Source organism: Tachypleus tridentatus, chromosome 9 (assembly GCF_004210375.1).
Source record: "Tachypleus tridentatus isolate NWPU-2018 chromosome 9, ASM421037v1, whole genome shotgun sequence".
NCBI classification, from domain to species: domain Eukaryota; kingdom Metazoa; phylum Arthropoda; class Merostomata; order Xiphosura; family Limulidae; genus Tachypleus; species Tachypleus tridentatus.
This window is the reverse complement of record NC_134833.1, coordinates 75,324,801-75,343,368: the sequence shown is the minus strand read 5'-3', so window position 1 is coordinate 75,343,368 and position 18,568 is coordinate 75,324,801. Positions and strand designations below refer to the sequence as shown.

The window sequence follows — 18,568 nt, the reverse complement described above, 5'->3', positions numbered from 1 at the left end:
ATTTAATTATTTAACATTATTTGTAAGATATATAAACTGATCATAGGTATTGAAGTTTATTTTTTTTATTTTGATATTGTAAAAATGTGCACATCTTAAAATAAGCTGTCAGAAACATAAAATTGTTGATTAAAAAATTCTATTGACATTAAAAATTTTAAATACCAAGTTTTGCTATTCAAAAAATGACAAAAGCTGGATACATAAGGTACACCAAGACAACACAATGACAAAGCACATAAATTACATTGATATGTGAAGTGGAATTATTTTTGTGTAGTTTCATGAAGCACAAAGTTAGAAATTTCCTGAGGATGAGAAAATTTCTGTAAAGAGTGACTGAAATGATTGTTGTCATTTAATGCTGAGAATTATTGTTTAACGTTATTAATAAATCAGTTAAAGTTTTGAAGGTAAATAAAAGATGACTGAAATGTTTGAGGAAGAAATAAAATATACACAGTTCTTTCTGAATAAATTTGAGGATGAATCTTAAAATATAAAGAAAGTGCTTAAAATCTGTTTTCATCAGGGAATTTTGAACTTCTTCAGTTATGTTACCCTTTCCAGCCATATTTGGGAGGATTCTATTTTAAGATAATCAAGTATCTAATTATAAGAGAATTTTACTTGATTTTAATTATAAAAACTTTGTTAAATTGTTACATTGATACTTTCATTATTTACTGATAAACATCTGTCTGGGTTTAATTGAGAGCAGCCTAGTAATTAGTTTTTAGATATTTAACTATCAATTATAATTTTAAAGATTATGTTGTGAGTGCAGGTCATTTTTTCGTAATTTATTTTTATTTGAGTAATAGGTGGTTTAATTTAAGATATCACTGTATTTACATCAAATGGTATGGTCCAAGGATAGGTTTTTGCTTGTGAGAGGGAAATAATATAGTATCTTGAGTTGTTACTAGTAAGTGCTAGTGGGTTAATCCTTTATTTTATTTAACGGAGCATTTACCTTGCATGTCAGAAGTCTTGTTTGACCTTGCCCTATGGAAATCAAAAATATAAAAGTTAAACTACCATTATGTTCATCTTGTACAAATGATCTTATTGTATTGATTAAAAAAAATCACCTTTTAGAATAAAAACAAGTCTTCAATTCTATTAAAGTTTAAGTCTAATTCTAAGAATTTAGTCTGTTTCTCTTAGTAGTAGTTAAAATTTATTTCATTTTTAATATATTTGTGGGCTTTCCTTTTTCTTTGACACTTATAGCTTGTTTGTCCAAAATTATTTTGTATAGTATTAAAGTTTGCACTCTTAAGGGGTTTAGAATTGGGTATGATAATGCTTCTTGACCCATTCTGTTAGAAAGTGTTAAGTACAGTGGCTTTGAGGCAGTGAGATTTGTGTGTTAAAAGAAGACGCAAAATTATATAAAGAAGATGTAAATGATAATGGTAAAAATTTAAAATAAGTGTTTGTTTTTGACAAGCGAAAATCTGTTCTTTATCTTTCAGAGACAATTTCTCAGTAAACTTCATTTTATTTGTATAGCTTTAAATATTATGTTTGTTTTATGTACTTCATATCGTGTTGATTGAACTTCAGTTTTGTAGATGAATGTCATTTTACACATAGTAAATTCAGTTTTTCTGTATTTTAACACATAGAACAGGAACTTGCTAAAAGTTAAGAATGGTATAGTTTGTTTTGCAGTTCCATTTAAGAACCATCTCTTTTCTAGGTATAATGTAATAATTTTAGATGAAGCTCATGAACGAACTTTACACACTGATGTCCTCTTTGGTATAATTAAGTCAGCTCAAACCCAGAGAAAAAGAAGAAAGTTGCATCCTCTTAAGGTATGTTGTTTAATAGAGTTGTATAACAAAATTTCTTGAAGAATTGACATAGAATGGTACTACAAGCAGATAATAAAAATATTGAAAAAACATGCTAAGTCAGGTAAAGAAGAGCCTATTTTATGTATTGGTGAAGTCTAGAAACAAGAGGCTGTTTCTGTGTCTTGGAAGTATTTATAGCTAAACATGCATTGAATAGGTATAACATTAAAGTAGAATGAAATGTTGAAGAGATTTTCAAACATAATCCATATATGTTGTGTCAGGGTTTTTAGTTTATGTTGCTGATAAATTTGAATGATAAACAGACAACACATAATACACTGTTTTAAAATAATGTATATTTGAAACAACCAAAACATGTGTATCAAATTTCTTTACATTATAAGGTATTACAGTTAAAACTCTAAATAATTATCTTTTTCTTTTCAAATGTTCACATAAGTTGATTAAATTACTTTACAATCCAATTGACAAGACACATTATTTTTCTCTACTTCTATGACAAATAATATCAATGAATAATTCACTTGTCATTACTCCATGGGTTACCATAGTTGTAACCTGAACTTCAAATAATTGTCAAGGGTCCATACGGATGGGTTCAAATACTTTACAACACCCTTTGACAAGACAAATTATTTCTTCTTATCTTTGTTAAAGTGTGAAACTTTCTTTGAAATATCAACCATACATATATACTTTAGGGAAATTAAATAATTATATCTAAATGAAGTTAAATGAATAAACAAAATTGTGAGGAAGGACTGCATTAAAAACAGCAATTCCCAATCTCTGATTAATTATGTTATAACCATAAACTTTTTTAAGCCATAAACCAAAATGCATTAACATGAACTAAAATAAGCTGCATATTTTTCAAAAAGGATCCTAGAGTACAAGCTACAATGTGGGATTATAAAACGTATCCTAGGTTTTGGGGGTGACTGCAGAAGTAGGACCCATATTGTGGTGGGGATACACCATCTTATCAGTATTTAACCTCCAATTTGCTAGTCTTGCATAAGAAAATTAAAAATTAGGAGAGTGAGATGTGGTGCTCAAGCCTGCAACGTCCCACATCTATATCACCCTTCACTGCCTGCAGACTGTTGTGGGAAGGAGACTACTCTCCCAACTTAAAATAAGAATAAGAAAAAGATAAACATAAAAAGATGAAAAATAATAAATAAAATAAAAATTAAAAAATGAAAATAAGGTACTACCATTTGGGGGTAAGTAAGATAAAACTTACCTTTTGAAGTTAGCATTCCTGCCCCTAATATGGTAGAGGCACTAATTAACATGGCATCAGCAAAATGCTAGTTTACTGTGACTGTTGTGCTTTTATATTTGTCTTAATGTGTACATCTGCATAAAGTAGTGCCAAATTCTTAATGACCATATTTTTAACTAAAAATAATTTTTAGTAGAATTTCTGATGTTACTTTCTTTGTATTTATTACAGAATTAATTTAAAAATGTTATGTAAAATTTCTTTATTAAATCCATTAATTATTAATTTTCATATCAGTATATTAGCATTATTAATAAAATATTGTAATTTGTTACAAATTTTACAATATCTGAATGACTGCAAAGTTATAATGTTTATAATAGATGGGTATGGCACATTACTATGTAAGGAGGGTAAGTCATAAGTTGGAAAATTAAAATCTTTTATCAAAAATATTTATGTTGATATCCTTTTTATCAATTACTTTAATTTTTAAATCTAAATACTTCAATTTCTAATTATGTTAGATAAATGATGTAAATAGCATTATATATTTCAGAATTATTTATGCTGATTAAATCATCAATATATTTGTGAGTTAAAGTAAAAATATCTGGATTTACATAGTTTTCATTAAATATACTTTCATAGTAATACAGTAAAACCTGTCTAAGGGAGAATTGCACCGGACCGAGTAAACTTTCCGGCTTAGACATAGTGAACATGCACTTCCTTAATCATATATAATTTTTGAGTGGAACCTTATACTTGCTTGACTCAAGGGAAGCAAGATGTTTGCGAATAAAGTTATTATATTGCTTATGCTATACTTATTAGAATAAGAACAAAAACAGACCTTTAGAATATACACAAGTACATAAAATTTTAACCAAATTTATTTGAAGAAAGTGTTCAATTTCAGCTGTTTCATTTTTTTTAATGGGCTTTCTCATTCGGTTAAAAGAGAACACCAATTCTACAACCTTTTCATAAAGTTCATTTCTACCCTTCATTTTTGTGCACAATTTGATAGTGTTAATATAACTTAATACTTGAGATGAAGTAGGAATTTCTATTTCCTCACTATCTCTTCCATTTTGTTCATCTTCTGAATCTTTTACACTGTTACCATCTTGTGATTGTATTATAGATTTTAAATCAATTTTGTCAGTTTCTGTTAAAACATTCTTGTCAACATTCACGAAACTTTCCATGTTCACAGAATCATCTGTATCAATCTTCTCAATCAGAGTTTGGATTTCACTAGAATTATCATAACAACCAACTTTTAAACAAAATGTGAGGGTATTTAGTAGGTTTTTTTAAAAATGAGGGTATTAAGAAAATTTTCCCTAAATCTTAAAATTAGGAAAAATAGGAATTTATTTTTCCATGAGTATTATTTAAAGAGTAGAATTTTACATTTAAAAGACAAATATATTTCTACAAATGAATTTAATTTAACTGCAAAAATAATGATTGCAGAAAAAAAAAAGAAAATATATCTAGCCAATACTTACTGTAACAAAATGTCTGAGAATTTATTAATATTTAAAGAAATTATTAATTAAATAAGAAATTAATTTTTAATTAAAAACATTTTTTCTGCTTTACTCAGGTTCTAATCCTACTTGTTGATAGATGAGGTAGGTGAAAGATAGTTTTTCATCTGTGTTATGCAGGTCTGCCATATAGAGGGCCTTTTATAAGAGGAATCTTAAGATGATGCTGCAAAATTTTGATATTTCCAGCTTTTACAGGTTTCCACCCTATGTAGTTTCCAGCTTTGACAGGTTTTACTGTGTAAATATAAATTTGCTACACAAGTTGAATAGTTAGCTCCCATTGGAACTTCTATTGGTTGTTTAAAAACTGTTTATTGAAAAATATAAAATTATTATAAATACAGAAATTTAATATACCTTTTCTGTTTTTGGAACTATATTTTCTTGTTTCCAGTTCTATAATAGGATAACTATTTTCTATTAATTTAAAACAAAGATTACATATTTTAATGGTATTGTGGTATATAATGACTTTCTAAAATAGCTTCATTATTTTTGGATAATATCCCCACCAAAATGTATGTCTTACTTCTGCAGTCACCTTCAAAACCTATGATACATTTTATAATCCCACATTGTGGGTTGTACTCTAGGATCCTTTTTAAAAAATATACAGTGCATTTTATTTCATGCTAATGTGTTTTGGTTTATGGTTTAAAATATTTTATAGTTATAATACACACACACACACACACACACACACGTTGTTCACTGGGGCTTCAAACTTTCTGTAAACTACATGATGCTATAATGGAAATAATACTCACTTTTCAAGTAACACAATTAGCTTTGAATTACTTGGAAACTTGACATCTTCACAGCTGGACTCCAATCAAGTTCCAAGATTAAAACTTTTAAAGACTGATAACTCTTTTGTCTTTTATAGTGTAATATCTGTATTTATAGACTGCTGGTGGTTTTGTTTTTCTAACATGTAAATACCTATTTTATTTAAACATGCAGTGAGGTCTGGTGCTTTGTTTGTTTTAGCTACTGAGTTTATAACTTTATAATAAGTAACCTGTTATCCTACTTTTAAAGACCAGAGTTCACTGCACTATCCTTTAGAGAAACACAAAAAGCCACATTACAAATATATGTAAAAAGGTACATCTCAACTGATTTCATAGATTTCTTAAAACACAAAACATAAGTAAAATTAACTAACATCATTTAACATGGCTGTATATAGCTTATTGTATACAGATTATTATAAGATTACAAATATTACATCAGATAATGTTTTATTAAATATGTTAAGTGCTCCAACTTGCATTATATTTGTCTTTTATACACTTACTTTTCAGAAACCATGAAAATCATTAGTTCAACAGAATGAAATATTAGAAATGTGTCGTAGTTTAAGGTATAATGTATTACAAATACTGTTCTGTTATTATTGAAAGGAAATGTGCAAATTGTTTTTTAAGTACAATAGAAAAGATAATTTATGTTTAAAATTGTCATGACAAATCCATTAAAAACAGTGACATTTGATCTCTGAGCTCAGAAAAGCTTCGAAGAGAAATGTTTATTTTTGGAGATTGTATTTTACTATGTGTTTTTTGTATTTGTTAAAATGTTTATATCCCAGGGATTACAAATTGTATATTATTAACTTAATTTTTTTCCATATTTTTTAGATTATTGTGATGTCAGCAACAATGGATGTGGACCATTTTTCTCAGTATTTCAACAATGCTCCTGTATATTATTTAGAGGGAAGGCAGTACTCTGTTCAGGTATTTTACTGATGTCTTATTTATGAGACAAAAATGTGATGCTTTGTTATTAGAATAATATATTTAATATATTTGTTAATATATAATTTACTTGTTGTAGTTTTGTTATTTTATGTTTATTTTAGGAAAATGATTAGATAAAAACTCCTGTGGAAGATGTTTTATGAATTTATTGTTAATTTAATACCTTATATATGATTTGATTAAATAAATTATAATTAGAAATTAAATATTTATTCTTTTCATTATACGTATTCCAGAAGTTCTTTAGTTTAACCCAGTGGTTAAAAGAAAGGCATTTAAAACGTGGTTAATCAGATACTGAAATTAAATTAAAAGTACTGACGTTTAACAGTCATACTATACTTGTAGATTCAGTTATTGTTTAAATTTCATCAATGTTTCAACAAGAATATGCTGGTTGTTTTTTTTGTTGTATGCAAATACAACTTATGGCTGTTAGTTCTGGTGTAACTCGTAAATCAAAACTTCTAATATGGATAAGCAACTTTTAAAATGTTAGAACTTGTAAAGTTGTATAAAAAAAATGTACCACAGAAAAATTATTTTAAGAAACTCTAACCTAACCCTTATAGGGTTCTTTTTTTAACATCCAATATTTAAAAAAAAATATATTTAAATTTTACATTTAAGCATGATTGAATAAAACCCTTTATGCTTTCAACTTTTTTCAGATTTTTTATTATATTAGTTGCAAAAATTAGACTTGCAGACTGTAAAGAAATATTAATCCTTCATTGTATGTAGTACAATAATTATTTTTTGCTTATTAATTTAGATTATGTACACAATCAAGGAGCAAGAAGACTATGTTTTCACTGCTCTTGTCACTGTGTTTCAGATTCATCAGTATGAACCTGAAGGGTGAGCTCAGTCTTGTTCACTTTCCCTCTCTCAATAATTACATTAATATTTATTACTTGTATGAGTAACAGAGTGTGTGTTATTAATTAACTGGATGTAAGTTGCAGATAAAAATGTGTAAAAAACTGTGTTTGCTAATAAGATTACACAATATTTTCTAATATGCAGATTAGTAATTGTAGAGAAAAAAACATTTTTTTTAAATTAACTCTAAAATTACTGATGGACCATTCACTTTCTACACTAATTTTTCTCTGCTCTGTATTAGAAATAATTTAGAAATCTCTTGTGGATTTAGGAATTGTTTGTTTACAAAATGTATTTTGTTTTATAGTGACATTCTTGTATTTTGTACCGGTCAAGAAGAAATCGAATCAATGGCGAAAGCTGTACGAGAAACTTCTTCACAGTTACCATTTGGTAAGATAAGAGTGCAGACTTATAAAACCTTTTTTCACCTTTGATTATCATTTCATTTTAATACTTGCAGTGTAAAATATTTTACAAATCTATTGCACAAAAGAATATCACCAGCTTAATTTAGAAATAAATGTTTCATTAGTGAACTCATGCTGTATATTTGCTGTTGGGCATTAATAAGCATTCTTTGTCTTCCTGTGCTTGTACATTTGTAAGTAATAAGAGATACACCATTAAAAACAAAAAGCATTAAAAGTTCAGCTGTTTATAGTTAGAGAAGTTGAACCAATGAGTATTGGTAAATATCCTTAAAAGTTGTGTTTTCAGATTAAAATACTACTTTAGACTGATATATTTAAGCTTGGAACATTTGTTAAAGGTCAGGAAAATAAATAAATATATTCAGACCGTACTGATATGAGAAAAGAGGCTTTCTTAAAATGACAAAGAGTAATAACAGGGCTGGATTTGTTAAGTTAGGGAACAAAGAAATATTTTTAATAGTCGATACTTGGAGCTATTTTGGAGTAAATGAGCAGTTTTTAATGGTTAGTTAATTTTAAAGATATTTCTGTTTTCTTTCATTTTACAATAGTGCTTATGAAACATTTTCTAAGATTAAATCCTAACTAAAATATTCTCTTAGGGTTTACTTAATTCTATTAATGCAGTACAAAGTGCATTAAATCATAGAAGTTAGAAAACAATTAGCTTGTTTGATCACATTTCTTTGTTTCTGAAGAGTGAATTCTTGTAGAGAAAGAAAAGTTTAATTTTTTTCAATTGAATATTTCAGCCCAGATCATATCTTAAGATAGTTTTAGTCTGAAGGCAAATGATAATTTCTTTGTTTTGGGACTGATAAATTTTATGCATTTGAACTTCAGTTTTCAGGTGGTTAATTATCTTTGTTACATGTGAATTCTCTAAAATATTTCTTTGTGGTTATTAACTTTGGCAAAAGCAAATAGTAGGTTTGATAGAGGACAATTTCCTTTTATTGAAACTTTTTTTTTTTTTTATAGTAGCATAAAGGTTTTGCCATTTGGTTAATTTTTCTTAAATTTGCATAACTAAGGCCTTCACTGTCAAGTTTATATATTTTTTAAGTTTGCTTCATTAATTAGACCTTTATTATTAACATCAAGTTTATTTTTCCTTAAAACAATTTGTTCTCATAAAATCCGTACCTTTTGTTAGGCATCAATATTTTGGCTCGTGTTTGATTTGTTCTAAAACCGTGGAATGAATGTACTAATTAGAACAATGTACAAGCACGTAATGTCGTATTTTAAATTTCATAGACCTTAGCTTAGACTTGTATATGTTTGTTTTAGTACTGTTTCAGACCATTTTCATGGTACTTATTTGTTTTTTGCTGTGCTTTTTATATTGTTACAGATTGTCCTCCACTTATTGTCTTCCCTCTTTATGCAGCATTACCATCAGCACATCAGTTAAAAGTATTTCAACCTGTTGCAAAGGTAATGGTAAAAAAATACCCTAATAGAAATAAAATAATTCAAAATGAAATTATTAGTATTTAAAAAAATATATAAGTTTTTTCCATAACGTGTTTGGGAGATCATACTTTAAGATTTATAAAGAAATCAACTGAATGAAATATAAAAAAAATTGTTAAAGTGCCTTTGTATGAATTTGCTGAAATAATAAATGTCGGTATAAAAATTGACACTGCATAACTAAAGAAGAAATCAAATTTTTATAATGATAATGTTTATATTTTAAAGATTTAAATTTTAAAATTTGTATATTTAATAACAAAATAGTATAACAGAATTAATTTTGCAAAAAAGACTCAAAACCTGAGTGCTCCCAAAGAGTTGAATATTCCTCTTCAGGAGAATAAAGGGTGTATGATATTATGTGCTAATTCTATTACTAAAGAAAAAAAATAATGAATATTAGGAACAAACATATAAAAATAAAATATTAATAGAAGCTACATAATCTGTTAAGCTATCATGACATTTCACAATATTTCATTTAGTAGTTTTTTGTAATGCAATGAGAAAAATCATATAGGGTATGCACTGAATTGAATGCACCTGTCATGGCATTCATATACTTTAGTCTTTAATTTTAAGTATTCAAATTCCTTTTTTATACCACCATAATATAAGATGTATTAAATCAATTCTTACTCCCTGAGAACTTATATGCATATATATTTTTCCCTATTTTTAGCTTTTTTATTTTTTCAAGTTATTCTGTTTATGCTGTTGTCAGAAACTTAGCTTTAAAAGTAATTATTGCTTCCAGGGCTCCAGAAAAGTTATCTTTTCAACAAATATTGCTGAAACTTCAATCACAATTCCTGGCATTAAGTATGTAGTTGATACAGGGATGGTGAAGGCAAGGTAAGAATTTCTTTAAACACAGTTGAATGAACAATTTATTGTAGTTTTTTTATTAGTAAGTGGTATAGTGGTTTGTGAACCAGGTTATGGATATATGTGTCTCATTACTGCAAAAATAAAGTAATATTCCCCACTTTGAAGCTATGGGAGCATTATAAGGGTAATAATGGAGTCCTACGGTTTGGTCAGATAAGGTTTATAGTAATACTGTTGACTAATTGCCTTCCCTGAAGTCTATCAACTTAAAATTATGAGTGTTGAGTACATTCAGTCCTTGAATATCTTTGTGCTAATTTTTTAAAAATACACAAACTTTACAAGTAAATGGAGGGCTGGGTGTGGCATAATAGTCATCATGTGTTGGACTGCAATTAGGAGGTTGAAGGTGTGAGTCTGCAGTTTGTTACTGAAAATGTTTTTCACATTCACCTCTGATTGATTTTATAAAAGTTGTAATGGTTGAGATCAACCAAGTAAACAGTTGATATTGCAAACGAGTTGTACTCTCTCTGCTTAATAAGTGTTATTTAAGGATGACTGTGCCTGAACCTTGGAATTTAATCTAGTTGTTTAATCTTATTTACCATATTTCTGATTTTTAAATAATAATCATATAGAATTAATAAAAATTACACGTTGGCAATGTAACAATTAATTTTCATGCTGTTCGATAAGATATGTGTGTGTGTGTGTGTGTATTGCATCTAAACCAATCTGAAGAGCCCTGGTGTTGAGTGAAAGGCTTTATTGACAATGGATATGGCAGACATAGAGTGATCGATATATTTATGCACATTCATTTTTACTTTCACTTAGAATAAATACATTCTGGATTTTACTTTCTGCAGACCTTGTTCTTTTTTTTCTGAAGCTTATAAAAAAAAAAAAGGTTAAAACATCATTTAGTGGTCATTAATATGTTTTATTACCAATTTGATAGGACATACCATCCAGGAAGTGGCTTAGACCTTTTGAAAGTACAGAAAATTTCAAAGGCACAAGCATGGCAACGAGCTGGAAGGGCTGGTAGAGAAATGAGGTTGGTCAAAATATAATCTGTTTAATGCAACAAAAGATGTATTCTTTGTAAAGTATAAAAAAGAAATTGTATTTCAGTTCTGTATAACTTATAAAAATGTAGTTTCTCTGCATTTGTTCAGTAATTTAAATACTTAATGTATACCCCTTAGGAAAGGTTATTTTTCTAAGATGTAATAAAATAACTCTTTAATTACTGAGACTACAGTAAAAATACTCTATATTACTAATTGTTGAGTAGATTATGGAATAAAATTTTACTGAAAAAATATTGTAGAAAAGTCATGAGAAAAGAATTTTAAATATTTCTTTTATTAGGTTGTAAAATAACTTTTACTAAATGTCATTGTAGAAGAAAAGTAAATTATAAAATATATTGCCAAAAAATGTTATTGCCATATAACAAAAAATGTTTTAACAAATTGTGTTAATTACTGTATTTTCTAATTAAATATGAAATTACTTTGATGTAATGGAAGTAGTGAAGCTTTAACTTTGTTAGAATGTTATTTCATATTTTGGAACTACAGTAAAATATTGATAAACTATTTTTATGTATAATATCATGAAGATAGCATTCTAGACAAATTGAAAACAATTGTTTTTATTATTCCTTTATAGTGGAGTTTGTTACAGGCTATATACCAAGCAGGAATACGAAAGCCTTAAAGAACATAGTATTCCAGAAATTCAGAGGTATTTATTTCTTTTTGTTGTTGTTTTAAAGATAGGAAAAGAAAACTTTGTAGAATGGACGACAGTTGCCTGTTGTGAAGACACAAGTGTATAAAACAACATTTCGAAAGTCTTCCGCCTTTCGTCTTCAGATCAGTGTGTGTGTAGGTGTTTTTGTTCCTTTATAGTGTCCTGGTAAATTGTGGAGAGCGTGTTATGCTTGGTTGGATTATCACTGTTTCTGATTTGAGGAGAGATTTCCTGTAGATTCAACCAATGGCAAGCCATAGGTTACTCACCTCTAATCTGGAATCTCTGTTAAGTGAAGGTTTAATAGTGTTAATATAAAATGATTGATTTCTCTTGTCTTCCAGAATTTGTCTGTGTCGATGATTCTAGTTTTCTCCCAGTTTATTCTGTGTTCAATGGCTGAATTTTGTGTTTTCATGAGTCTTGTACTATCTTTATGTTCTTTTATTTTTGTTGCAAGTTTTCTTCCTGCTTTTCCAGTGTAACAGACAAGACAAGAAAAATCAAAGAATCATTTTTTGTTAACTCTATTAAACCTTCACTAAACAGAGATTCCATATTAGAGGTGAGTAACCTGTGGCTGCCATTGGTTGAATCTACAGGAAATCTCTCCTCCAGTCAGAAACAGTGATAATCCAACCAATCATAACATGCTCTCAACAATCCACCAGGACACTATAAAAGATTGACCACTTACACACACACACACACACACACACACACACACACACACACACACACCTTATTTAATGTAACTCAATGTTAAGATAAAAATATACAAATGTTCAGATAAAACTTATTTTGCTTTAATGTTGAAATTATTAGGAAACTGTAATTGACCAAAAACTTTAATATTTGTTTGTCTTCCAGATGTAACTTAGCAAGTATGATTCTACAATTACTTGCAATTGGTATCAAAGATGTTGAACACTTTGACTTCATGGATAAACCTTCACCTGAGGTAATAAGATATAGTGTTGCTGTACAAAAATGTTATACGATGTAAAAATGAGTCATAATTAAAGAAAAAAATATTTACTGATACTTTTTTTATTATTAAGTGTTAATTACATTTCTCTTTAAAAAATACATGCTCAAACTTGTATATGAGAAAATTACAATTGTATGATAGCATTTGTATTCAAACTAATTTTTAATCTAATTTTAATGTCTACAGTGGAAAACGAAAATTTATCAGTAGTACTTTTAGATAGAGTACTACTAAAAGTGACCACTGTAGCAGAAAATAAGTTACCTTTGTTTTAATAATGCATTAAGTGATGTGCAATTTTAACAATTAATATTAAATATTTACATGATAAAAGCATAAATACAAAGTGATTCCAGTACTTGTATTTGGACCTGAACTTGAACATTGATCCCCTGACTAACAAAATCAGTGCTCAATTATTTGAGAATACAGTTGCCTCTAATAATTTTCACTTATAAAACCTGTAATTGTGAGTATGAACACCGTACCATGTCCAACATGGACTTAGTTGTTCATTTAAACTTGGAACAAGTCATGAAATGGTAATATTTTATCATCAAAATCAGTATTCCAACAATGTTCTTTATTTCTTCTCTCATACATAGCTATTTTTGTTCAGTACTACACTCTATCTGCAAAATATTTTTCACATCATAAGTCTTTCACTCCCTTCGATTCACATGGTTTAAATGGTTCTCGCATGCAAATTATTGTGCGACAAACCTCCACCAGTAATGCTTCCACACACCTACATGATTCACTCTGTGCTATTTTACCCAACTATCACTTCTCCTTTGGTAGTGCTCATGTTTAGATGTTTAGTTTGTGCTTCCTTCAAGTATTTTTTTTTTCTATTTCAATTTCCCTAACCAAGTTTACTCTTTTTTTTAAACAATAATGATATTTGTAACATATTTTGATGTAGAATTTTTTTATGTTTCTACATAGTCATGGAACTTAATACTTCATTACAAGTCATTTCAAATATGAATTCTGAATTCTAAGTCATTACTACAGAGGTTATATTTTCTATCAGCACATTTATACATCTTCAAATGGCAGCCCTCAACTAGGAAACTATTGGCTTCATTTTGTTGGAAGATTGACTGTCCAGTGAGCTGACTTTTGTTGCCCCTTAACTCTTTCTTTTTTTTTATTCAACATGTCATGTCTCATACACATCTTATTGTCAATAGACACTTTCTTCATTTTACAAAATAAGGTCTATTTCAGTTTTGCTATTATTTATCTTTTATATTTCTTCATGTTAACTTTGTTGGAGTGTACCCTGGATACGAGTAGAGGGCCAACAAAGGTCATCTTATTGGATGATTGATCTTTTGGTGAAGTAAAGCTGATAACTCCCTAGTCAAGGATTGCCACCTAAAGTTTGTGCAAATGTGCTGGTACAAAATATAACCTCTGTAGTGGTGACTTAGAATTCGGAATTCATATTCAAAATGACTTGTAATGAAGTATTATGTTCCATAAGTTGGTAGAAATATAAAATAATTCTACTCTTGAATAGGTTACATATATCACTAATGTATAATAAATAGTAAACTTGGTTAGAGAAACTGATATGAAGAAAACACAAAAAACTTGAAGAGAGCACATACTAAACATCTGAACATGAGCAGTACCAAGGGAGAAATGATAGGTAAAATAGCACAGAATGAGTCATGTGGAATCAGTCTATGTTGGTGAAGATCTCCTGATACAAAATTAAATTAGAAAAAAAAATTGTGAATCTACAATAATAAACTAAATCACTAGTTCAAAACGTTTAGTAGCTATAATATATCTTGAAAATATTTAAGAAGGCTTCACAGTTTCATAAGATTTATGTTTAATAACACTTGTATATATGTGATTCCATATTGGTCATATTTGTGTATTTGTACTCACTGAAGATAAAGTAATCAAGGAGAAGTAAACAATACTATACAAACAAATTATGGTAAAAATAAAATTCTGGGGAACTGATTAATGATGAGTCTGATCAATTATTTCCTTTGCTTTTATTTAAATAGGTATTTTTGGCCAGTTTAGCAAAGTAAGAATCACATGTAAACATCTAAATGCTTATTTCATTTCATACTTTATATTTAACTGTTTAATCTTCAGACAGTATCCAGTGCTCTGTTGCAGCTTCAGCTTTTGAGTGCTGTACAAAAAGAAGACTCTTGTTGGAAGGTATACATTGTGTAGTTAAATAATTAATCATTATTTTAATACACATAGTAGACTGTAATACAGAAAGCATTGATGTGTTTTGTTGTTGGTCATTTGTAAGGTAAAATGGATGTTATTATTCTAAACCAGTTTCACTATAAACACTGTTTATTCAAGCAATTGGATAACTGTAACTGTAACAAGAAACACTTGTTTAATGAAACATCTGTTGTAACCTTAATAGAAAACTTGTTTAATCAAGAAACATACAAGGAACATATAATTAGATGTTGCTTGATATAACCTGAAATTTTGTTTACCCTAAACTCTCTACCCTCTTGTTAAGTGAATTATTGGTATTTCTGGTATTTAAAAACTATTCAGAAAGAAACAAAACCAGTTGTAAACTGCTGTGGGCCTGAAGAAAATTATAATTTTCTGTCACAGTATGCAGTCATTCTAAAATGAAAAAGGGATAATTTAAATTAATTTTGTCTTTTTTGTAAGGGATGCAAGTTCTGTGATTGGGCTAAGTGACAGATGAAATATTAAGTTTTACTGAAAATATTTTTCATAGTAACTTAGGAGGTTCTAGAGGTCATGTAAATGAAGTATGAAAACTAATATTAAAGTTTTTTATTCTTAACATGAAGAAATCACCTTATATTCAGACTTGTCAGACTGATAAAAGTAAATACAGAGTCAAATCTGTAGTTGAAATACTTGATTAAAGATTTAGTTTTTTATATAACAGGCTTATAATTTGTAGTAAGAGCTTATCACTTTAAGTAAATGTGTTTTAAGTAAATTTAGTCATAGAGTTCATAGTAAATCAACAGTGTGCATGCATTTAGGGTTAATAGGAATTGTGTTTAATCAAACAGCTACTGTATCTTTAATAGGAAATACGTATTCAGTCAAGTAGTTGTAGCCTTAATAGGAAACACTTATTAAATCAAACAGCTTTTAAAACCCTAGCATGTATAAACCATTGATTAGTCAAATAGTTCAATAATTGAAAATTAAATTATACAAACTGGATGTGCTTATAAATCTATCAAACATTTTGACTTTGGAAAAGCCTTTAGCATTAAGTGGATTTTCTTGCTCATTCAAGAACAAGTATAGCTTTATAATATTCCAAACAGAATATATTTATTGCATTTCTTCCTTCAGATAGTGTATATATGAATTACAGTAAATGAGGAAATGGTATATCATTATCAGCAAGTTAGCTCAATATGTTATATAAAATACTATATATGATTATATACTTGTAACTTTCAGTTTTGATTTTTTGTGTAAATTCGTTTATTAGTAACAGATTTCTGTGAATTTTATCATCAGCTCACATCCCAGGGAAAACAGATGGCACTATTTCCTCTTGAACCAAGATTTGCCAAAGTTATTTTTATGTCAAAAGAATTTGGGTGCACGTAAGTTTCCAATAGGTTTGTTTATCTTGTAATTATTTTATTGTTGCTTGTACTTTACTTTTATCTAGTTACTTTTACTTCTACTTGTTTATCAGTACAGCTATTATTGTGAATTAGTCCATTTATTCAGTTATTTTTTATATTATATAAAGTTTGTTTACTGGGTGGTATAATTGTTTTTTTATATAAATCATACTTATAAGTAATATATTCTGAATATTATACAATTCAAAAGTTGTCTACCAGCCCCAATACCTCAACATTATGATTAGGTTAGCATAGAGTTGTGAAATTAACCTGACTAGCAATTATACATGTAAGCATATGCATTTAACCAGTGGTCAGAAAGTTTTCTAGCATTTTTTCAATCATCAGCTCTTCCTTACCCTTGCCTCCCACTTTTTAACAAAATCAAGCACCAATGTGTATTTACTTACAATATTATATTTTTATGTAGTTATATGTAGAATAAAAATTTTAACCCTTTCAGCACTGAACAAAAAATTTTAATGTTTGGCATGGTGCTGAATATATATTTTTGATACTTCAACTAATTACGGTATCAGTACTAAAAGCATGATATCTCGGCAATAACTCAACAAAAGTCCCTGAAATGTTCAGTGACTACCCAATACTATATATGTTAAATTCAATACATAAGAATAACAGGAATAAAGGAAGACACCCTGATACACAATGTAGAAGTACCATGTAAAGCACAATAATTTATTATAAATTGTATACAATTTGTGCAGCAGCCTGTCGATAGTCTTTGTGGTTATGATATATCTCATGGCATGGTAAAAAGCACATGGGAAAATTGCACTGTTTGCAGAAATAATTAGTCTGCTTTATTTTCCATCCAGCTGTGTATCTATTGCTGCAAACAGTACAATCAGGTTTGTGTTTTTTGTCCTCATATTGTCCAATACTATGTCTTTCCACCAAGCGCTGACCTTTATCAGTACTTGGTCTTCCTTTTCATTTGGCTTTGCTGACATATCTCTCTAGCAAATTTTGAATAATCTGCTCTCTGAATAGTCTTGGAGATACTGGGTTTTCATCGTTGTTCTTGCAGTCTGTACAATGTATTACATATCCGTTAACAAGAACTAGCCTTGGTCAGTCAGTTTATGCAATAAGTTATATGACCCTAACTACACCATGTGCTTACCTAAAGCGAGGGCAGATTTCAGGCCACAAATGTCTTCATTATCACTCTCGTCCGTTACAAGTAAGTTTTCATTATCAACTGGCTCAAACTCTGTCACTCTCTTCATTGTTAAAATTAATATTGATTACTTCTTTAGTGGTATAAGCTTTTTTTTTTTGGCATTGTAACAACATTGCAAGTATCAACAGAATATGCAAGGAAGGCGTCTTCTGAAACAAGAAACAGTATGATGTACACAGGCTAGAAAACAAAGAAATCACATGACCTCCACTTTAAATACCTGCTGGGAATCCCAAGTAAACAGTGAATACATGTGGTTCTAGCCTCAAGTGGGTCTACAGGCCTGTGTGATTATGATAATTAGCCACAAGGGTATGTTGTTTACATCTTGTCGACGAAGATTGCCTGCTGCGCTGAACCTTCAAGTCGACTGCGGTTGCCGAATGTGCCGAAAGAGTTAATCAGTAATCAGTGGAGCTTCTAGTTAGTGTTTATTTTAAAGTGTAACTGTTATCTATATTTTTTGTCAGTTATGACTTGTAGTAGATATAATTAGCTTTCATTTGATTTTTTTCATTCAGTTTGTTTCTCATATACTTGATGTTAAAATTAATTCAAGCTGGGTGAACATCATTAATGTAGCTTTGTCTTTGCTGGTATTAGCTTACTAATTATATAAGTAATAAGAATTTTCTTAATAACCAGCAAGATTAGTTACATTGTTTCAGAGTTTAAGAAATACCAAAGCTTATTTAATGTTTTCATTACAGAGAAGAAATTCTGACCATCATTTCACTTCTTTCTGTTGAATCTGTGATTTTTGTGCCATCCAAAAAGGTTTGATTCAGATTAAAGTGGGTCCTCTTTATAATTAATGTAAATTTAAACAACTTTCTTATAGTGGATACTGATATTGGAAAGTAAAATATCATATAATCAAGTGAAATTTTGGAAACTTGTGACCCTATTAATATAAAGATGCACCTTTTAGCT

The 18,568-nt window shown here is 28.8% G+C and overlaps 1 protein-coding gene across 8 annotated transcripts in view; it reads left to right on the top strand.

The window, feature by feature from the left end:
* Positions 1–18,568, top strand: part of ath (ATP-dependent RNA helicase DHX33) — a 57,897-nt gene that overhangs the window by 17,305 nt on the left and 22,024 nt on the right. For 6 of the 8 annotated variants that reach the window (XM_076455111.1, XM_076455108.1, XM_076455109.1 and 3 more), the window contains 12 exons: positions 1,709–1,826; positions 6,272–6,370; positions 7,170–7,255; positions 7,590–7,675; positions 9,077–9,159; positions 9,959–10,056; positions 10,997–11,095; positions 11,716–11,790; positions 12,670–12,760; positions 14,918–14,986; positions 16,313–16,401; positions 18,346–18,412. In XM_076455111.1, the coding sequence (XP_076311226.1) occupies positions 1,709–1,826; positions 6,272–6,370; positions 7,170–7,255; positions 7,590–7,675; positions 9,077–9,159; positions 9,959–10,056; positions 10,997–11,095; positions 11,716–11,790; positions 12,670–12,760; positions 14,918–14,986; positions 16,313–16,401; positions 18,346–18,412 (1,060 nt within the window). The remainder of the gene's footprint in view (positions 1–1,708; positions 1,827–6,271; positions 6,371–7,169; positions 7,256–7,589; positions 7,676–9,076; positions 9,160–9,958; positions 10,057–10,996; positions 11,096–11,715; positions 11,791–12,669; positions 12,761–14,917; positions 14,987–16,312; positions 16,402–18,345; positions 18,413–18,568) is intronic. The other 2 variants (XM_076455113.1, XM_076455115.1) reach the window with 1 other exon arrangement.